This window comes from Elgaria multicarinata, chromosome 1 (assembly GCF_023053635.1).
Source record: "Elgaria multicarinata webbii isolate HBS135686 ecotype San Diego chromosome 1, rElgMul1.1.pri, whole genome shotgun sequence".
Taxonomy (NCBI): Eukaryota; Metazoa; Chordata; class Lepidosauria; order Squamata; family Anguidae; genus Elgaria; species Elgaria multicarinata.
In genome coordinates, this window is record NC_086171.1 from 3097159 (window position 1) to 3115329 (window position 18171).

An 18171-nucleotide genomic window follows, 5' to 3' on the forward strand; every position below is an offset into this window, starting at 1 on the left:
TGCTTAAGGTGAACATTTACTTTCAAATGGGTAAAACAAAGCTTGGCCTTTAATGTTCAAAACAACCGTTGAAACGATTAGGGGCTCGAGATTCAGTCCTACTAACGTGGCGGCAAAGCACGTGAACTCCGAGGAGTGAGAGCAGGGCCCTTATGGGGGCGCCTCTGCACACACAACAAGAATGGACCAAGACCCGTGAAAGCGGTCGCTGAAACTCAAGTCATTCACTGAGTGGATTTAAACACAGTGAATGGCTCCATGTAGAGGACTGTTCCAGCAAGACTATCCAGAAATAACAACCAAACAGTATCAGATCAACGCAGAGCTTGAAAGCTTATGGAAGTCTGGGAGCAAGACACAGTATGGACGTCAGACATAGCTGAGACCTGAGGTTAATATGGAACACCGTACCGTTTTTAGGCAGCACCACTTCTTCTATGTTAGGCACTGGGATTGGATCCTCCATGTCCTTGGTAACGTCTTCTTGCTCATCGTCTTCCTTTTGCCCTCGCCGTTTCCCATAGAGACTTGCTTGCCTACGACAAATTAACCACAAATAGCCGTATTCCCTCACCATTATCTGGATCAGCTACATTCTGTGCTATCACAATACTGTGCCTCACCTACACATTTATTTATTATTTATTTATTATTATTATTATTATTTATTTATATAGCACCATCAATGTACATGGTGCTGTACAGAGTAAAACAGTAAATAGCAAGACCCTGCCGCATAGGCTTACAATATTTATATACCACTCAATTATCTAACACAGATTCTAGAGCAGTGAATATAGGTGTAAAGAGCAAAGGAGAGAAGATTTAAAAAGCAAATTAAAATTGTTCAATTTAAAAGCAAAGGAAGCAGAAAAACAGTGGGTAGTCAAGTTGAGGAAGGCTTCTGAAAACAGTTGTTTTCAGGAGGCGCCGGAAGCATCTTAGTGTTGGTGCCTGCCTGTCCTCTAGGGGCAGAGAGTTCAACGGAGAAGGAGCCACCACACTAAAGGCTCTTCTCCTGGTGGATTCCAATCAGGCCAAAGGTCTATGTTAGCGGTTCTCAACCTGTGGGTCACAACCCCTTTGGGGGTCGAACGACCCTTTCACAGGGGTCGCCTAAGACCATCGGAAAACACATATTTAATTATGTTCAATTTGTAACAATGAAAATACATCCTGCATATCAGATATTTGCATTATGATTCATAACAGTAGCAAAATTACAGTTATGAAGTAGCAACGAAAATAATTTTATGGTTGGGGGGTCACCACAACATGAGGAACTGTATTAAAGGGTTGAGGAAGGTTGAGAACCACTGGTCTATGTGGAGCCACGAGGAGCAGGCCCTCCAACGACCTCAGTGATCAGGCAGGTTGGTAAAGGAGGAGCCACAAAGCCAATGCTTGCATGGGAAATCTCTGGGGCAGAGATATTGCCCAAGGCAATATCTGACCCTCTGTTGTACCACTCCACTATGGCTACAAGATGGGCTGTTCCAAACCTTTCACACTTGCCTCACAGAAAGTGTGAAAACTACATGTCGACCATTCCATGTCATGATCACTTTCATAAGAACGTCAAGAGCCATGCTGGATCAGATCAAGGGTTATGACTGTTATATGTTATTAGTATTTATTAAATTTCTTAGATGCCGTTTTCAAAAAAAGGCTGGTGATAAAATTAAAACATACAGCAAAATATAACCATATACAACAGCTAAAACAGCGACAACTATAAACACAGGGCTCATCTACACCAAGCAGGCTATTCCACTATGAAAGCGGTATGAAAGTGGTATATAAAAGGCAGGAGCCACACTACTGTTTTATAGCGGCATTGAAGTGCACTGCAGGATGTACGCTACTGCTCTATAGTGGAACGGAAGTGCACTGACAACTGTTGAGACCCCTGACACATCTACACCAAGCAGGATAGAACACTATGGAAGTGTTCCAAAAGTGGTATGTGTTATGGGCCCCAACAGTTGTCAGTGCACTTCAATACCGCTATAAAGCAGCGGTGTGGCTCCTGCCTTTTGTATACCACTTTCATAGTGGGATATCCTGCTTGGTGTAGACGAGCCCACAGTCAACGGATTCATTAACACCGTTGCGTGCCAAGGAACAGAAGAAACTCTTATCCTAGCACTGAAAAGATAACCGTGTTGGCACCAGGCAGATCTCACTGGGGAGAGCATTCCACAACGAGGAGGCCAATACCAAAAAGTCCCTCTGCTTTGCTGTCATCCCCTGAACTTCCTTCTGAAGAGGCACCTGCAGAAGGGCCCTCAGGTGTTGATCATAGGGCACAGGTAGATTCATACTAGAAAAGTTGCTCCATCAAGAATTGCAGCCCTGAGCCAGCACCTTAAACTGGGCTTCGAAACATGTAGGCAGCCAGTGCAAACAGGCCAGAATCCGTGTTATATACTCAGATCTTCAGGTGCCCATTATCAAACTGGCTGCTGTATTTTGCACAAGCTGCAGTTTCTGAACCATCTTGAAAGTGATCCCCACATAGAGCACACTGCAGTAATCTAACGTGAAGGTTACCAGAGCATAAGCTACTGAAGCCAGCTTATCTCTGTCCAGATAGGTGATTAGCTGAATCAATAGTTGGTGCTGATAGAAGACACTCCACATTGCTTAGGCCTGAGCCTCAAGCCTCAAAGGACAGTAATGGATCTAGGGGGAAAACCCTAGCTATGAACCGGCTCCTTCAGGGGGAGTGCAACCCCATCGAGAACAGCCTGAACACCATTCAACTGGCCACCCACTAAAAGCATCTCGGACTTGTCCGGACTGAGCTTCAGTTTATCAGCCCTCATCCTGCCCATTGTTGCAGCCAGGCCCCCATCTTGCACACCCACAGCCTCACCTGATGATAATGAAAAGGAGACAGAGCTGCGTGTCGTCACTCTCATGGAGCTCTGTAACTGCATTGAACTGTGACAGAGATGTGGCGGAAGGAGCTGAACCAGAGTGTGATTCCCTGTTGCCTTCCATGCTTACAAAAATTAAATGCCTGAAGAGGGCTGAAGAGCCCTCATAATCCTTTATTGCAACCTTTTAGCTACGCAAGGTATTCACTGGACATGGTTCCCAAGCGTAATTCAATTTATCTTCCACAGCAAGAGTAAATTAATTTAGACGGAAACCTTGCACAGCCATAAGAGGGCTGATGTGAGTGATTCAGTATTGGGAGAGTGGAGAGGTTGAAGTTCAGTACCCTTGCCTTAATCATCCCAACACAAGAACACAGCAAGACAGCTCAGGTGAGTGCATTCACCCACCCCACCGTTAACACCAAAATATCACTTGCGCTCTGGACCGTGTTTGATAGGGCAAACATGCAGCTGGTCCTGTAAAACCGAGTGCCTTGCTGGAGGCCGTGCTGTCAAGCAGGTTGCTGGGGGTGGGGGGAGACACTGGCCCTTTAGACCTGGGGTCAAACCGAACTGGAGAACATGTAGAATAGCCCATTGGAATGAAGAGACAATGGCTCAGGACATTCAAAACATAGAGTTTTATTCCTTGGAATAGCCCAACATGTTTCAGCCCTGTTTCATATATACCTGAACCTTCTTCAGGGGTCAACATTCATTTAAAATTCTTGCAGAGACCTCTGAAAGGAAAGGGCTCCAAGAGCAATCTTGCGACATATATTTTCAGAGATCTCTGCAGGCATTCCCCCCACCCCTGCCAAATATAGACCCCCAAAAAGGCCCATATATATACACATACAGATGCACACACACACATAATAAATATACACACACGCACACTGCTGAAATGCATTGGGCTTCTTCAAGAAATGAAACTATATATATTTTTCAACATCCTGAGACTTTGTCACTTCATTCCATTTGGGCTTTTATATCCAACAGAGGCTTTGAGTATAGAATTTTTGTATTTAAAATGTTGTCGCATGGAACTTGGGAATTAAAGTTAACTTTGAGCCCTTGGCATATTAATTTGGGTATGCCGAGTAAGAGTGGAGGATACGTTCTTAAAAGGAACGTTTTGCAGGATGAGAGTAGGCTACCTTTTATTTTGATAGAAAAAGCCATCCATGATAGTTGTCTTTCTATTTTCTTATACCCATTGAACCAGTAATTCATGATATAATCTAAAGGTTTGCTCTGGTGCGAATTATTGATACCTGGTGGGATGAGGCAGGGAATCTGCTTGAACCCAGCTACTCCCAATACAGAGTCAGTGGAAATGAAGGGAGGGTTTGCTGTGGCCCCAAAGGATACAATCACTCTTGCCAAGCGCTCAGTGTAAGTCACAATTCATTTTGAGTGTGTGTACCTGGTGCTGGGCAATCAGGAAAGAATAAGGGTTCTGTTGCTGTCCTGTACCAACCACCCGGCTGCTTAAGTCTCCCTGAGATAGCCAGTGCTGTGGTGCTGTGGACTCCCAGGCTTATAAGCTTGGGTGGGGTGGGGGACCAAACAAGGCCCCCTTGATAGGTTCAGCTCATGAATTCATGGCTGCCACAGGCCGAACAATTTATTATTTATTTATTTATTTATTACATTTTTATACTGAACAAGTATGAACAAGAGTCATACAGTTGTTGTTGTTTTTGTACCGGACAAAAAGAGGTGACTGAGGGCCTACAGTTTCTCCTTTGTTATAGTCACCATCAGTACCTGGATAAGACGGGGCTTATTGTGTTTCTGACCCTCTGCAGGGGTGATGGACTATTTATTTATTTATTTATTACATTTCTATTCCACCCAATAGCCGGAGCTCTCTCAGCGGTTCACAAAAATTAAAGTTAGGATGGCTAGTTAAGATGGCTGCTCCTGCCCCAATTAATGGATCCAGATTATTTTGAAATGGCTTTATGAGAATTCCTGGCTCACTGATCCACGTTATGCCCATGTTTAGAGGATCCTGCAGTAGAGAACTCATAAAGGCAGCTGGCAACAGTGCCTCTTCACATGACTGCTTAAGGTCAGTGATCCAAAAGAGATGTTGACAGGAGGGCAAGGGGGGCAACACAGTGCAGACCCGGATGTGAGGAATGTGCCAGTTCTGGATGGGGGTCACACACCTCCTTACAAATCAGGTTAGCAGCTTAGGACTGCTTCTGGTGTTTTCATGAAGTCTGTGGGACAGCCATAATCAGGAGATATTCTGCATAACAGTTGTACCTGTCTGCCATGCTCTATAAAACTATTAAATTGACTACTACAATGCATTGTACATAGGGATATCCCTGAAAACAGTGTGGAAAATTCTGCTGGTCTGGAATGTGGCAGTACAGTTTTTATCTAGGTTTGATTCCAGAACCAGATATATGATCTCTGCTGGCTACCCACTCATGATTGGATTATATTCAAGGTGCTCTTTTTGACTTTTAAAGCCCTCAACAGCCTTGGTTACTTTAGGGAATGCTACATCCCATAGGCACCCTTAATCACCACGAACAGGCTGCTATCCTAGCCAATTCACATTAAGAATATGGCATAAAAGCAGCCTATAAATTTAAATATAAATGATGCGCCATGCAATTGTTTAAATTAAGCTTCTACCAAAAAAACCCAACTCTATTTAGGTTTAGCAGCTGCATAATTTGACAATTGTATTAAGCTAATCAAGTTACATCCTGACAGACTTTGCCATATAAAAAACATGAATTTGCTTATTAATGGTCTCCGCAGGTCGACTGTGAAGCAGTCATTAGACTGGAAGTAATGACTGCACCAAGTCTGCTTCCACTGGCAGGAGGCACATTCCCCTTGGATGATCAAGGAAGGAAGCTCAATATGCAGCATTAAAGATTCATGCAATCCACTCGAGGAGACGGCATGTTAGCGGGCCGTTGCAAACGTTGAGTCAAGTTGAGCTGCTGCTTCATCTCTCTCCTCCTCTCCCCTAAACAGTCCAGAAAGAGAGATCATCCCAAGCCTCAGGAGCCTCAGCCTACTTACCCCTTCTTTCCAGCTTTTTTCCTCGATTCCACTGGGGTGGGAGGAGGTGGCGGAGAAGGAGAGTGCTTCCTTTTTCTGGCACCTGCGGCAGCCTTCCTGTCTCGCCGTTCAGGGCTACGGACCGGCTGTTCAGAAAATAAAAGTTGCCAGCTCCAGTCATCCTGTTGCTGTGGTCAACATAACCCACCTAGCCCTGCTCTGCCCAGTTTTACTGCCTTTGCCATTCACATACGTCTGCAGGAAGAGGCTGCCACTACTTTGAAAGGGCCAGGATCTCTTCTCGATCCTCCCAGAGTGCAGGACACGGAATAACGGGCTCAAGTTAAAGGAAGCCAGATTCCGGCTGGACATCAGGAAAAACTTCCTGACTGTTAGAGCAGTACGACAATGGAACCAGTTACCTAGGGAGGTGGTGGGCTCTCCCACACTAGAGGCCTTCAAGAGGCAGCCGGACAACCATCTGTCAGGGATGCTGTAGGGTGGATTCCTGCATGGAGCAGGGGGTTGGACTCGATGGGCTTGTAGGCCCCTTCCAACTCTGCTATTCTGTGGTTCTATGCTTCACACACACACACACAACAACATTCCCCCAACTAAGGTGGGATGGGAAGAAAACCCAGAATAATGCTGTGACTGCTCCTGATCTCTCTTCTCCTCTCCCACATTCCAGTCTGGCAGTTTGGTGATGTTTCACCTTCTTCTATTTTTTATTTCATAGAATAGTAGAGTTGGAAGGGGCCTATAAGGCCATCGAGACCAACCCCCTGCTTGATGCAGGAATTTGAATCATGAAGTGTGTGATTTGTTTAAATATATTGCTTATATCATACTATTCCATTTTTTCCCTGTAGTTAATCTTGCACACAGTCGTATCATTCCTTAAATTCAGTATTTTAATTATATCACTTACAGATCCTACTGGGTTTGTTACCGCATTAAGTCCTTATGTTATAGAATATTACATTTCTGATACATTGCACATGTATATATACACATTTCTAAAACATTCACGGCATAGTGTAATTATTTTTAATTTCTCAATTAAACTTAATTGAACTTCCTTCACTGTTTGGCATTCCTAAGCATTCCAAAAGGTTAAAAATCCAGTTTTGAAAATGCCTCAGGCCACCATCTATCCTTAAATATCCTCTGGGAAAACTGCCTCCACACATTCAAACCATCCATAAAATTATTGAATATATACCTTTATCCAAACACTCTAGTGCTTTGGACTCAGAGTGGAACGCCCCTGGCTCAGCCCAAAACTCTGACACACGTATGGCGATCCTCTCCATTAATCTCAAGGCTGGGGAAGTGGTATGTTACTGAAAAGGGAAGGCCAGTATTCAGTCCTAAAAATTTAGATAAAGTTGGGGAGCATGACATGATTTTTCCAGATCAGCATTTGTGACCTCAATATGCCTGCTCAGAACCAGGCATATGCCAGGCCTTTAGGCACGCATCTGTGACCCTTAGGCACACAGGCATAGTTGAGGCAGACAGCAGATGAGGTTTGTACTCCCTTGAGGTTGCAGACAGCAGAATGCACGCTCTCCACAAAAGAATTCCCTCAAGTGCATGCCAGGGAGAAGGCTAGGCTGAAACTCTGGCACACATACAGCTGATCGTAAAAATTGACCCCATAAAAGGAACCCCCAAAAATTCAAAAGAATCCAGGCAAAAGGACAGATGAAAAACCATTCTCTCAGTTCCAGCAGACAGAAGTTGGGAAACAGGTGGGTAAATGTAGGGTCATCAGAACTGCCTCCTGACTGCCCCTGAGCCAGCTCCACTTAAGATTGCTGCCTTACTCTTCCAGAGAAAATTCAAGTCATAGATGCACGCCCCACGCTAATTCCAGGAGGACACTGCCATTCCTGGAGATTCAGCCACCCTAAGTACAATAGCTCTGAGTCAAAGAAGCAATACAGAGAATAGATCCTGCTGTCCAACAGTGCATGATCCACTACAAGAAGCAGAGAAGTCTTACTTCTTCACTCTTCATATTCATATAGATTCGCTGGCGAAAGCTGACTAGCTTCTTGTTCTCATCCACCTCATAATCTTCTTCATTCATCCATTCATTGAACACATCTGTGTCCAGAATCCATTTGGCATGAACCTACAACGGCAAATGAAATTACATATTCAGAATAATCCCCTCAAGATGATGTTGCCACAAAGAGTGAATTTCTGGACAGAGAATCGCCTCTGAATTTGAAAATATGTGCTTACAAATGGTTGGCTGATTGCTATCTGCTTTATGAAGCCACGTAAGAAGCCTCATTGAGGACAGTGGCATTCCTTACTTCTGTCACACTACATTTTGTCTCCTCTCCCCACTTCTGTCTAAATCCTGTCCAGTGGCTTAATATAATAATAATAATAACAACAACAACAACAACAATAATAATTTTATTTATTTATTACCCGCCTCTCCCTCTGGAACAATAACACAAAAAATAAAATAAAATACATAAAACTGATTAAAAACATATAAAACTAATACATTATTAAAATAACAGCCAGACATCTTAAAATTAGACTGGGTAGGCCTGCCGGAAGAGCAGTCTTTATAGCCTTTATAAATTCAGAAAGACTGTTAAGTTGGCGAATCTCTCCCAGCAGGTCTCCCCACATTCTGTATATAAAGCCATTCTCTCTGCCCTCAAGGTATCTCTTCTAAAAGCGCCTGCAGGTCTTTGGCACCAAGACTGGTGGATGCGGTGATCAGGCAGGAAGAGGTCAAAAGCAACTGTAGTTACAAAATGGAAACTGCTAGTGCTCGAAAATCAACTTGCGCTGACGGCCTCTGCAGGATCCAGATGGAAGCAGCTCCGGCCTGAACTCGACTTGCATCTACTGGTATGACTGTAAATTCTATCACCACTTTACCAAGACTATTACTATTATTATTATTATTATTATTATTATTATTATTTATATAGCACCATCAATGTACATGGTGCTGTACAGAGTAAAACACTATAACATTTCTCAGTTGCTACTAACAGAGGCTACTACTTGTTGGCAATGTCTGAACTATAGCCTTTATTTATGACTGAACTTGTGAGAACTAAAGGCACTGAACAACTAAAATTTAGAAATTCTGCTGTGTAGCTGTGTTGTTCAACAAAATGCATTTACAGTTGTAGAACAGACTATTTAGGGAGACCCTGGAACACATCCATTCTAGCTCAGAGTGGGAGGGGCCTCAGCTCAGTGGTAGAACACCTGCTTGGCATGCAGAAGGTCCCAGGAGGTTTGATTCTCAGCATCTCCACAGTAGGGCTACAAACATTTCCTGCTTGAAACCCTGGACAGCTGCTGCCAGTCAGTGTTGGCAATATTGAGCTTGCTAGACCAAGGAAATGACTCAGTACAAGCCAACTTCCTCCCTTCCTAACATTGCTTCTACTGCTTCTACTTACATTCAGGATGAGAAGACTGGGGAGATGTTCCTGATTAGAAGGAAACTGTGCCTGTTCATACGGTTTAGGTGGGGACAGTCTACCATACTCAGTTCAGTGTCAGAGAGGGGGCAACAGGCATGGGGAAATGGGGCAGCATCTCCCTCTGGACAACTTTCTTGCCTATAATCTACTGCAAAAGTGAACGTTTTCAAATTCCTTTTGCTTTTCTAAGATGGGGAGTTCGAGAGCAGTTGATAAGGCATCATCAGGTAAAGCGAGCCCAGTCTTCCCACTGCACTGAACCAGCCATCTGCTTTGCACCTTCACCTTAATTCTCGTCACACAACACTCGTCTGCTGATGGTAGGCAAACGAATTAATGAATCTGTGAAGAATGTTTCATGTTGTCACACAAATAAGTAGAGCAATTATCTGAAAAGAAACACTTCTATTGTAACGGTTTCCTTATTTTCTCTCGGCAAACGAAATCAGCCCCAAACTATGGCACTGCACAAAGACCTCTAATCGTTCCAAAGGCATTAATAAGGCTGCCAGTGTTGTTCTGCCTCTATGTTCAACAGACCCCAGGAAATTACAGATCTTGTCATAATTAGTATGTGCTCCAAAACTTTAATCAAACTGACCTCCTCCTGCCTAACAAGCAAGTTCTTACTTCCAGTATTAGCGGCTTTTAAAAGAAAGGGCAGCCCTTAAAACAACAAGTGTTTGTAATACAATAAAATACATTTACCAATTTATTATATCCTTGAAAAAATAATGATTTATGGAGGAACATTTCAAGATTGCAGTGCTGATGCGATAACTTATGCAGTGCTGAAGTCCGGATACATCTCTCCTGCCTTGCTTTCATTTTATCTCTACACCAGGAAAGAACAGAGGTTTCTATCCCTTCCCTTCTCTCGGGTGTCTTTCTGACACTCCCTGCAGAAAGAAGATGCAAATGCGTTCCAGTTCAATGGCTGCAAGAGGCCTCCTGACTGGAAGCAGTTGCAGTCCGCAGCGCCTGCATAAAAATTAACCAGCCCTCCTTCAGACAAGGAAGCCGCCACAAGAGAATGGGATGCCTCTGGATGCAGAGCTTTATCGAGAGGCACAAATTCCCAGGCACATCTTTAGACGATATCATTTTAGCCATGACCATTTCCCACAACTACCAGGCACTATTCCTTCAACCAGGACAGATAACGCTGCACCTTGAGACATAACTTGTAAGACTAAACCTGGTGCAAAACTCTGCAGCTTACTTCTTATAGCAATGGGCTGCAGAAATTATATCACACGAATTCCCAAAATGCTTCTAGGCTCAAATCAAGTAAAAAAAAAAAAATGCTTTGAGCATCATGACTACTGGAAGATCTTCTTCTATATACATTACTCTATACATTAATAGCATTATCATTCAGGGACGCCCTCTCTGTCCCAATATTTCAGATACACGAACAAGAGGAATGCACAGTAGAGCTTCCTTGGTGGTAACATCCCAGCTGCGAGAGCCTCTCTTCCAAGATATATCTTTACTTAGTTTCTGCTGCATGAACATTTTCAAAAACTTTGCAGCAGAAGTTAAAAGGCTGAATTTTAACTGCTCCTCTCCGTACTTTCTACATATGTGCTTTGTGCTGTTTTGCAACGCGGTTTAAAAATATTGGCTTGATTTAATATTGCTTGTACATCATTTGGATTATTGTGATAAACAAATACTCTCATTACGTTGTTATCTTTTCGGCGCCAGGTCAAGACTTTTCTCTTCTCCCAGGCATTTTAACAGCATTTAACAACGTTAAATTTGTTTTTAATGGACCCCAGAATTGTTGTTTTTAAATGGATACTGTTTTTATACTGTTTTTATGTTTTTTTAAAAAAAATTGTATACTTTTAATGTTTACTATTTTTAATGTTGTAAACCGCCCAGAGAGCTTCGGCTGTGGGGCAGTATATAAATGTAATAAAATAAATAAATAAATAAATAAATTAGTAAACAAATAAAAGGGACTTTTTCTGCTTCACCTCTATCGCTGGCTGACTTTCTTTCTCACAGAGTTGGCTTTTGTAAGGGAGGTAGTAATTCTAAATCTAGTATTTGCCACCATTCTTACTTTGCATGCGTGAAACAACATATTGTATACTTTCAACAACAACTACACATGGGAGTGGAATATTCTGAAACTATTATCACTTCAGAGCAATTGTGAGAAGAACATACTCTCACCTTCCATGGTTTTTCTGGAATAGGAGGTTCTTCAATTTCTGCTTCTATATCAGTAGAATGAACCCAAGTGTCATAGCTTGAAGGAAAAGTGAAGATGAAATGTGTCAGATTGCATGAAAACTGGAATCACAGTGTTTAAATAAGTGCCGATGTATGTATAATTGATCTATTCTTTGACAAGGCAAGAGAAACTCAGCATCTCAGTAAAAGCTGTTCTCAGCCTCCGCTTCAATGGAACAGCTACTCACTTTAAAGAACCCAGCAACCACAGAGCAAACAACTTTCTCAAAGGAACATAACGTGTGTCTGTGTAGCAGGTAGAAGGTTTCAGCCAATTATGAGAGTAATATACTTCCATTTTCAGTGTGGATTTCTCAAGATCTCCATTTTTTGCATATTTACTTCTCTCAATAACAGATGGTTCAAAACATCACCTGCAAAACCAAACGTAGGCCCCCAAAAACCAACCTAAATACCCCCCTAAAAAAAAAACACCCATTGTTTGTGAACATCTGCCAAACCGGGCTCTGAAATCACAGAGTGAACCAGGTTTGTACAGCACAGTTTGATGGTGTTGTTGCAAACCATAGGTTGGGGATGTTGAAGCAACTTGTTCCAGAGTTGCCAACCCTAGGCCCCCGATGGTTTAATACAAACAACAGTTTGCTGTTACCTCTGAACCAACCCTTGTGTTTTCAGATATCAGGATATTTCATTGCTCTAACAATGGATGGACCATGCCAGTTTTCTGGCCAAATCTCAGTACAGCCAGAAACCTTATTCCTTCCTTCTTTCTAACAAGCAAGGGGGGCAATATCTGAAAAAACGACAGTCCTTGTCATTACCTGTCTGGGAAATAGCCCCAATGCACAAGAACCTGCTTGTCTTTTTTCATCACAGGTCTTAGCCACTCTTCTGCAAAAGAAATAAATGCCATCATAGACAGAAAATGATCTGGTTAAAGTCACTCCAACCTTACAAGCATCAGAAGAACATTTACTTTTGTCATCTCAAGGAAGGTTAACAAGAGGCTGCATCAGAGATCAATTTCCTTAATAGAATATCCAACTACAGAGGGTTCAGGGCAAACAGCAAGTAGAATTAACAGATAAGGGCTGCTGAAACTCTGAAATAGCTCATTTCTGAGCCTTTGGGTAAGGGTTGTACAAGGGTTAAAAAACAGCAGACTTGACATTGGACCAAAGAAGGGCAGAGAGTACATCCCAGGCATGTGGTGAGGAGGTATATTGCCACTGCATGGCACAGGTTTGTGGCACTTGCCTGCCAGGATGTAGCCCTTAGTGCTTCCTACAGTATTCTCAATAATCCTTTATCTTAAGAACATAAGAAGAGCCCAGCTGGATCACACCAAGGGTCCATCTAGCACAGCATTCTGTTTACACAGTAGCAACCAGCTGTCGACCAGGGACCCACAAACAGACACAGTGCAATAGCACCCTCCCATCCATGTTCCCCAGCAACTGGTGTATATAGGCTTACTGTCTCTGGTCCTGCATATAGCCATCAGCACTAGTAGCCATTGACAGCCTTCTATTCCTCCGGGAATTTATCCAACCCCTTTTTAAAGCCATCCAAATTGGTGGCCATCATCACATCTTGTGCTAATGAATTCCATAGTTTAACTATGTGCTGTGTGAAGAATTCCTTCCTTTGATCTGTCCTGAATCACCCACCAATCCTCCTCATGGGATGAACCCATGGGGTTCTAGTATTTTGATATAGGGAGAAAAACAGCCTTATAAAACATCACACACAATTCAAGCAAAGGCTTTGGTTCTCAAGAAGCAACAGAATCTCCAATAATAACTCCAATGAAGCTAATAAATCCGGTTAAAATTCATTACAGAAATTGTCATGAGATAAGTGGGAAATTGTATGCCTGTTGCTTTTGCTATAATGAAGGCACTTATCAAAGCTGCATCTCAATACCTCACCTCCCACTTTTTTGTCTAGAAATCCTATTCATAGAATCATAGAATAGTAGAATTGGAAGGGGCCTACAAGGCCATCGAGTCCAACCCCCTGCTCAAGGCAGGAATCCACCCTAAAGCATCCCTGACAGAGGGTTGTCCAGCTGCCTCTTGAAGGCCTCTAGTGTGGGAGAGGCCACAACCTCCCTAGGTAACTGGTTCCATTGTCATACTGCTCTAACAGTCAGGAATTTTCTCCTGATGTGCAGCTGGAATCTGGCTTCCTTTAACTTGAGCCCGTTATTCCGTGTCCTGCACTCTGGGAGGATCGAGAAGAGATCCTGGCCCTCCTCTGTGTGACAACCTTTTAAGTATTTGAAGAGTGCTATCATGTCTTCCCTCAATCAAATTCAGCAAGTTACACATTTTAAAATGTACTTTGGAAATGTTTTATTCAAGTTGTTTTTATTGAGAGTTTACACTGTGTTAACCAATTGAGGTTCCTGAGGGGGATGTAAACTCTAAACAAATAAAAGTACAGCAGCTTTTCAAGGTCAAAGGCATTTTACGTTAAGTAGGATCCTGTGGATACTGCATTTTGAATATTGTTTTTGTGCAATTTTTAATTTGTCAGCCCGCCTTAAACATGCCAAAAGGCAGGCATTATTTTAATACTTTCTATCAATAATAATCATGCTTTTAATCAGCAATTTAAAATTCTGAAATATCTTTAGCAATAGTATTTATGAATCTTGTAATGCAAAACCATTTGAGGTAAATGAAGGAACCGCTACACCTTTGCATATCTTTAGCTGCAGTACAATAATCTTGTGATCGGGGAGCAGAGTTGGGGGAAGCATACCCTGTGGAGCGGGTGCACGTCAGGTCATGGAGAGTTCAGAGGGAGGAGAGGGAACCACAACAGGGAAGAACCAGCGATTGTTTCCAGCTGGGTTTCCACATTTGTGACCTTACTCAGGGTCCTTGCGCCTGCATGGCCCCTTCCTCCTGACACCCGTGTCCTCAACTTTTCCCTTTTCCAGCTCCGGATTTTCTCAGCCTGAGAACCATGCCTGCTCCCTACATTTGCTCTTTCATTACAGCTCCGAATATCCAGCCAAGCACTTTTTTTTTTTTTTGTAATCTGCACTCAGGCTAGTTCAAAGGAATAGTTCTTCCTCCCAGATAAAGGAAGCAGAACTGAGCTTTTAAGTGATACTTCATTCCCAGAAAGAGGAATTGCTATTTTTGAAGTGAGAAATTCTGTCCTCCCCCGAGGGAAGAAGCAGGCTGACACCGCAGAATGTCAAGGCCACGCAGGTGTCATAAGAGTCTGGACTGCTGAATAAATAAGCTTGCCATTGCAAAGACAGCAGCAAGTAACCCCTCTGCCAACTGACGTCAAAATTATAAAACCTTTTGCATAAAATGCACGAGAGCAAAGCTTTGATATGCAACTGTTTTTAAGGGGATAACAGCAAGATTTGGGTTAAGAGGAGTTTTCTAACTGACTAAAACCAGTATTTTCCAGTTGCTAAATTTTTTTTTTAAAATGCAATACCGTAACAACATAGTGAAACCTGCCCAGATCAGCTAAGTATGATCTAGAACCAGGATATAGACAAGCTTCCCTCTGCCCCTGGAAGATGGGTGGATGTAAAGAGAAGAACTACACTCTCTCAATGGGAATAAGCTTAATCAGAGGTGCTCTGTGACACACACACAGCAAGGACAGGGGGATGAGATGGACATCATTCTTCACGTTGTCGATACAACAGCTCTATTTCATGCCCGTGCAAAAAGAAGAAATGGAAGCGTGACCAAAACAAAAGATTACTTTAGGTAAGCACCTAAGCTTCATTCAAGCTTTTCCAGGAGCTACACAAAACGATTGTTTAAACAGAGCAATTAATCTCATATTCAATATAAAACACATAGGAAAACTGATCACAAAGAATTCAGTGCACAGGAAAATTTAGTACAGGTATCACCAGAATGCGATACACCTGCACAGTGCAAGGAAGCAGCCAGGCACCGCACCGGAGGCCCTACATTCTGCAGAGGTAAATGCTGCCATCTACTGGAATCCTGATGTGGTAATACAATCTATTATTCAGTGATTAAACTTGTACGGCTATCAACATATATTCTCTGAGCAGCTTACAGATCTAGTTGAACTGGGGACATTTACACACACACACACACACACACACACACACACAGAGAGAGAGAGAGAGAGAGAGAGAGAGAGAGAGAGAGAGAGAGAGAGAGAGACCTACAGCTATGTGCAAACCATTTAATAACATTAGGGATTCCAAAAGTTCAGTTCTGGATTTGCGTGGACCATAATTAATGTCGGAATGAACACCCAATCACGGTAAAGTGGAGTCGGAAGGAATTTGTCTCTGAGTAAAGACACTGTGGAGCAGGGCAAGCAAATAATGCCGTGTTTACTACAACTTATTAGATTGTAAGCCTATGCGGCAGGGTCTTGCTATTTACTGTGTTATCTGTACAGCACCATGTACATTGATGGTGCTATATAAATAAATAAATAATAATAATAATAAAAATAATAATAATCAATTCTAGATAAAACCCAGTAGGATGTTGCCATTCTTTTTCAGAGCCTGAGGCAAGATGGTCCAAAACTTCAAGGAAGAATTCGTTACATGCTTGATGCCATTAAGGCCTCCAAGAATTTCAGCTTCTAGCCATCAAAAGCAGCATATGACATGGCTGCCAGCATCCAAGATATGGTGATACATCTGCTGTACAAGCTCCCTAGTTCTTGGGATAGCAGCAAGAGTAGCAAGTACTTTAAAACACCGACATACAGCTGAAGCCACTCCCAAATGAAACCTTCCGCAAATTCAGAACTCCCCTCGTTCCACCCCTCCCATTCACTCACATATTGCTATCTGTTTTGTACAGCACTGGGCACACTACCAGGACTCGCTGTAATACTGTGGCAAACTCTCATCCAGCCACTGATGTTATTTATACCCTAACATTTATTCATACCCTTTCTATAGTAAAAAAAAATACAACAATGTGCCCTTACATGGAAGGCAGGACACCTAAAGGCATATGGTGTTCCATTTGCTACTTTGAAGGGTACTGCTGTTTGAAAAGATTCGTAGTGACTCCTCCACCACATTCTCCTTTGTGGTCTCTTATGCATGGAACCATTTCTAAGTTCAGCAATGCTGTGACACCTTTCTCTTCACACCACACTTAACCCCCCCACCTTTTCTATGAAATCATTGACCTAACACTTCAGTCCTCATCCCAAGTGAAGTCTGAAGACAGCTCAGATTAATCTTGCTATCTTTGCCACTTCCCATGTCGTAAGAATTGCTTCCTCCACTGCTAAAATTAAATCTGTAAGCAGTGCGGAGCAAGGACTTGCTTTTACCTTATATTTCTCTATGAGGTGTCATGCATACTGACAGCATAATTAGTCAATTAAGTTCAGTGTAAACCTCAATAGCCAGTAATTGCATTTTCCACATTTTTTGGACAACTAAGGAGAAAGGCTGAGGTGAAAAGAGGAGATAGAAAAAGGGCAGTTTTAGAAGCAAAGAGGGTCTGGAGGCATGAGGATTGCCTTCAGTGACCCGCATGCAGTTGTGGCAGGCATTGTGACGGGGCGGCTGCTCTCTCAGATTCTGCTAATTTTACATGTCCCTGGCCATGACAGCTCAGACAGAGTGGGAGGAGCAACCCATACAAGGATATCTCCTCCACTTCAGGGGAAAGACCAACCTGCTTCTGCTTTTTATGCTGCATTAAAATGTAGTGCCAAAGGGCATCACCTTAGCATCATTTTTTGTAATCTTGGTATTCATGTCACAAGACTAATGGGACCGATACAAAACATGCCATTTCAAACATCTTTATCCTGGTTCAAAGACCACTGAGGCATCTTCACAACATAATTTTTTAAAGTTGAAAATATAAAATACAAATAAATGTTTTACCTTCATCCAATGAGGTAGGAACAGGATAAATATGGTGGGTGGCTTTAGATTTGTCATCTGTGACTGTGCCCTAGGAAAAGGAAGGTATCGCATGAGAAATATATAAAGGAATCTATTTACTCCTAGGAAGAATCACCTTTCTTTCCCAGGAACATGCCAGATTTGAAGCCTGAATACAACCTGATGTTGGATGACACTGGACAAAGTCCATTCTTGGCCCTGAGTCCTCATGTGCCTTATGGAAATAGTAGCAGCCTTTAGGAGTTACACATGAGTGACATAATTGCTCTCCAGAGTAGCAGCAAAGCTAGTTAGCAGCTACAGGAACATAACATCTGAAGAAATATCTGATGGAACAGGGCAGAGCTGCCGCAGCCTTAGAAACAAAGGGGCAAAATACGTGTTCTGACGGATGACTTCCATGTCTCTATCGCAATTTTGCTAACTTGTTACTTTCTTGACTTATCTTGCATCAAAAAAATATTATTTTTCTCTCACATGAGCTACAAACATTTCAGGAGCTTAACGAAGAATAAAAGGTATAGCTTTAAACTACTCAGACTAGGTTTAAGCCCCAGTGAAAGCCACCCAAGTCTGGGACGCTTTGAGAAGAACCACCTCTGGGGAGCAGAACTCATGGCCAGCTCCCAATTTATTCATGCTATTCCTA

General features: G+C 42.6%; 1 protein-coding gene across 1 annotated transcript in view; it reads right to left on the reverse strand.

Annotated features, from left to right (window-relative positions):
* SMARCC1 (SWI/SNF related, matrix associated, actin dependent regulator of chromatin subfamily c member 1) overlaps positions 1 to 18171 on the reverse strand; it is a 131023-nt gene that overhangs the window by 87905 nt on the left and 24947 nt on the right. Inside the window, exons 6-11 of the mRNA XM_063122327.1 lie at positions 17502 to 17571; positions 12433 to 12502; positions 11588 to 11663; positions 7936 to 8067; positions 5946 to 6070; positions 412 to 536 (exon numbers count right to left, since the gene is read on the reverse strand). Coding sequence (XP_062978397.1) covers positions 412 to 536; positions 5946 to 6070; positions 7936 to 8067; positions 11588 to 11663; positions 12433 to 12502; positions 17502 to 17571 — 598 coding nt within the window. The remainder of the gene's footprint in view (positions 1 to 411; positions 537 to 5945; positions 6071 to 7935; positions 8068 to 11587; positions 11664 to 12432; positions 12503 to 17501; positions 17572 to 18171) is intronic.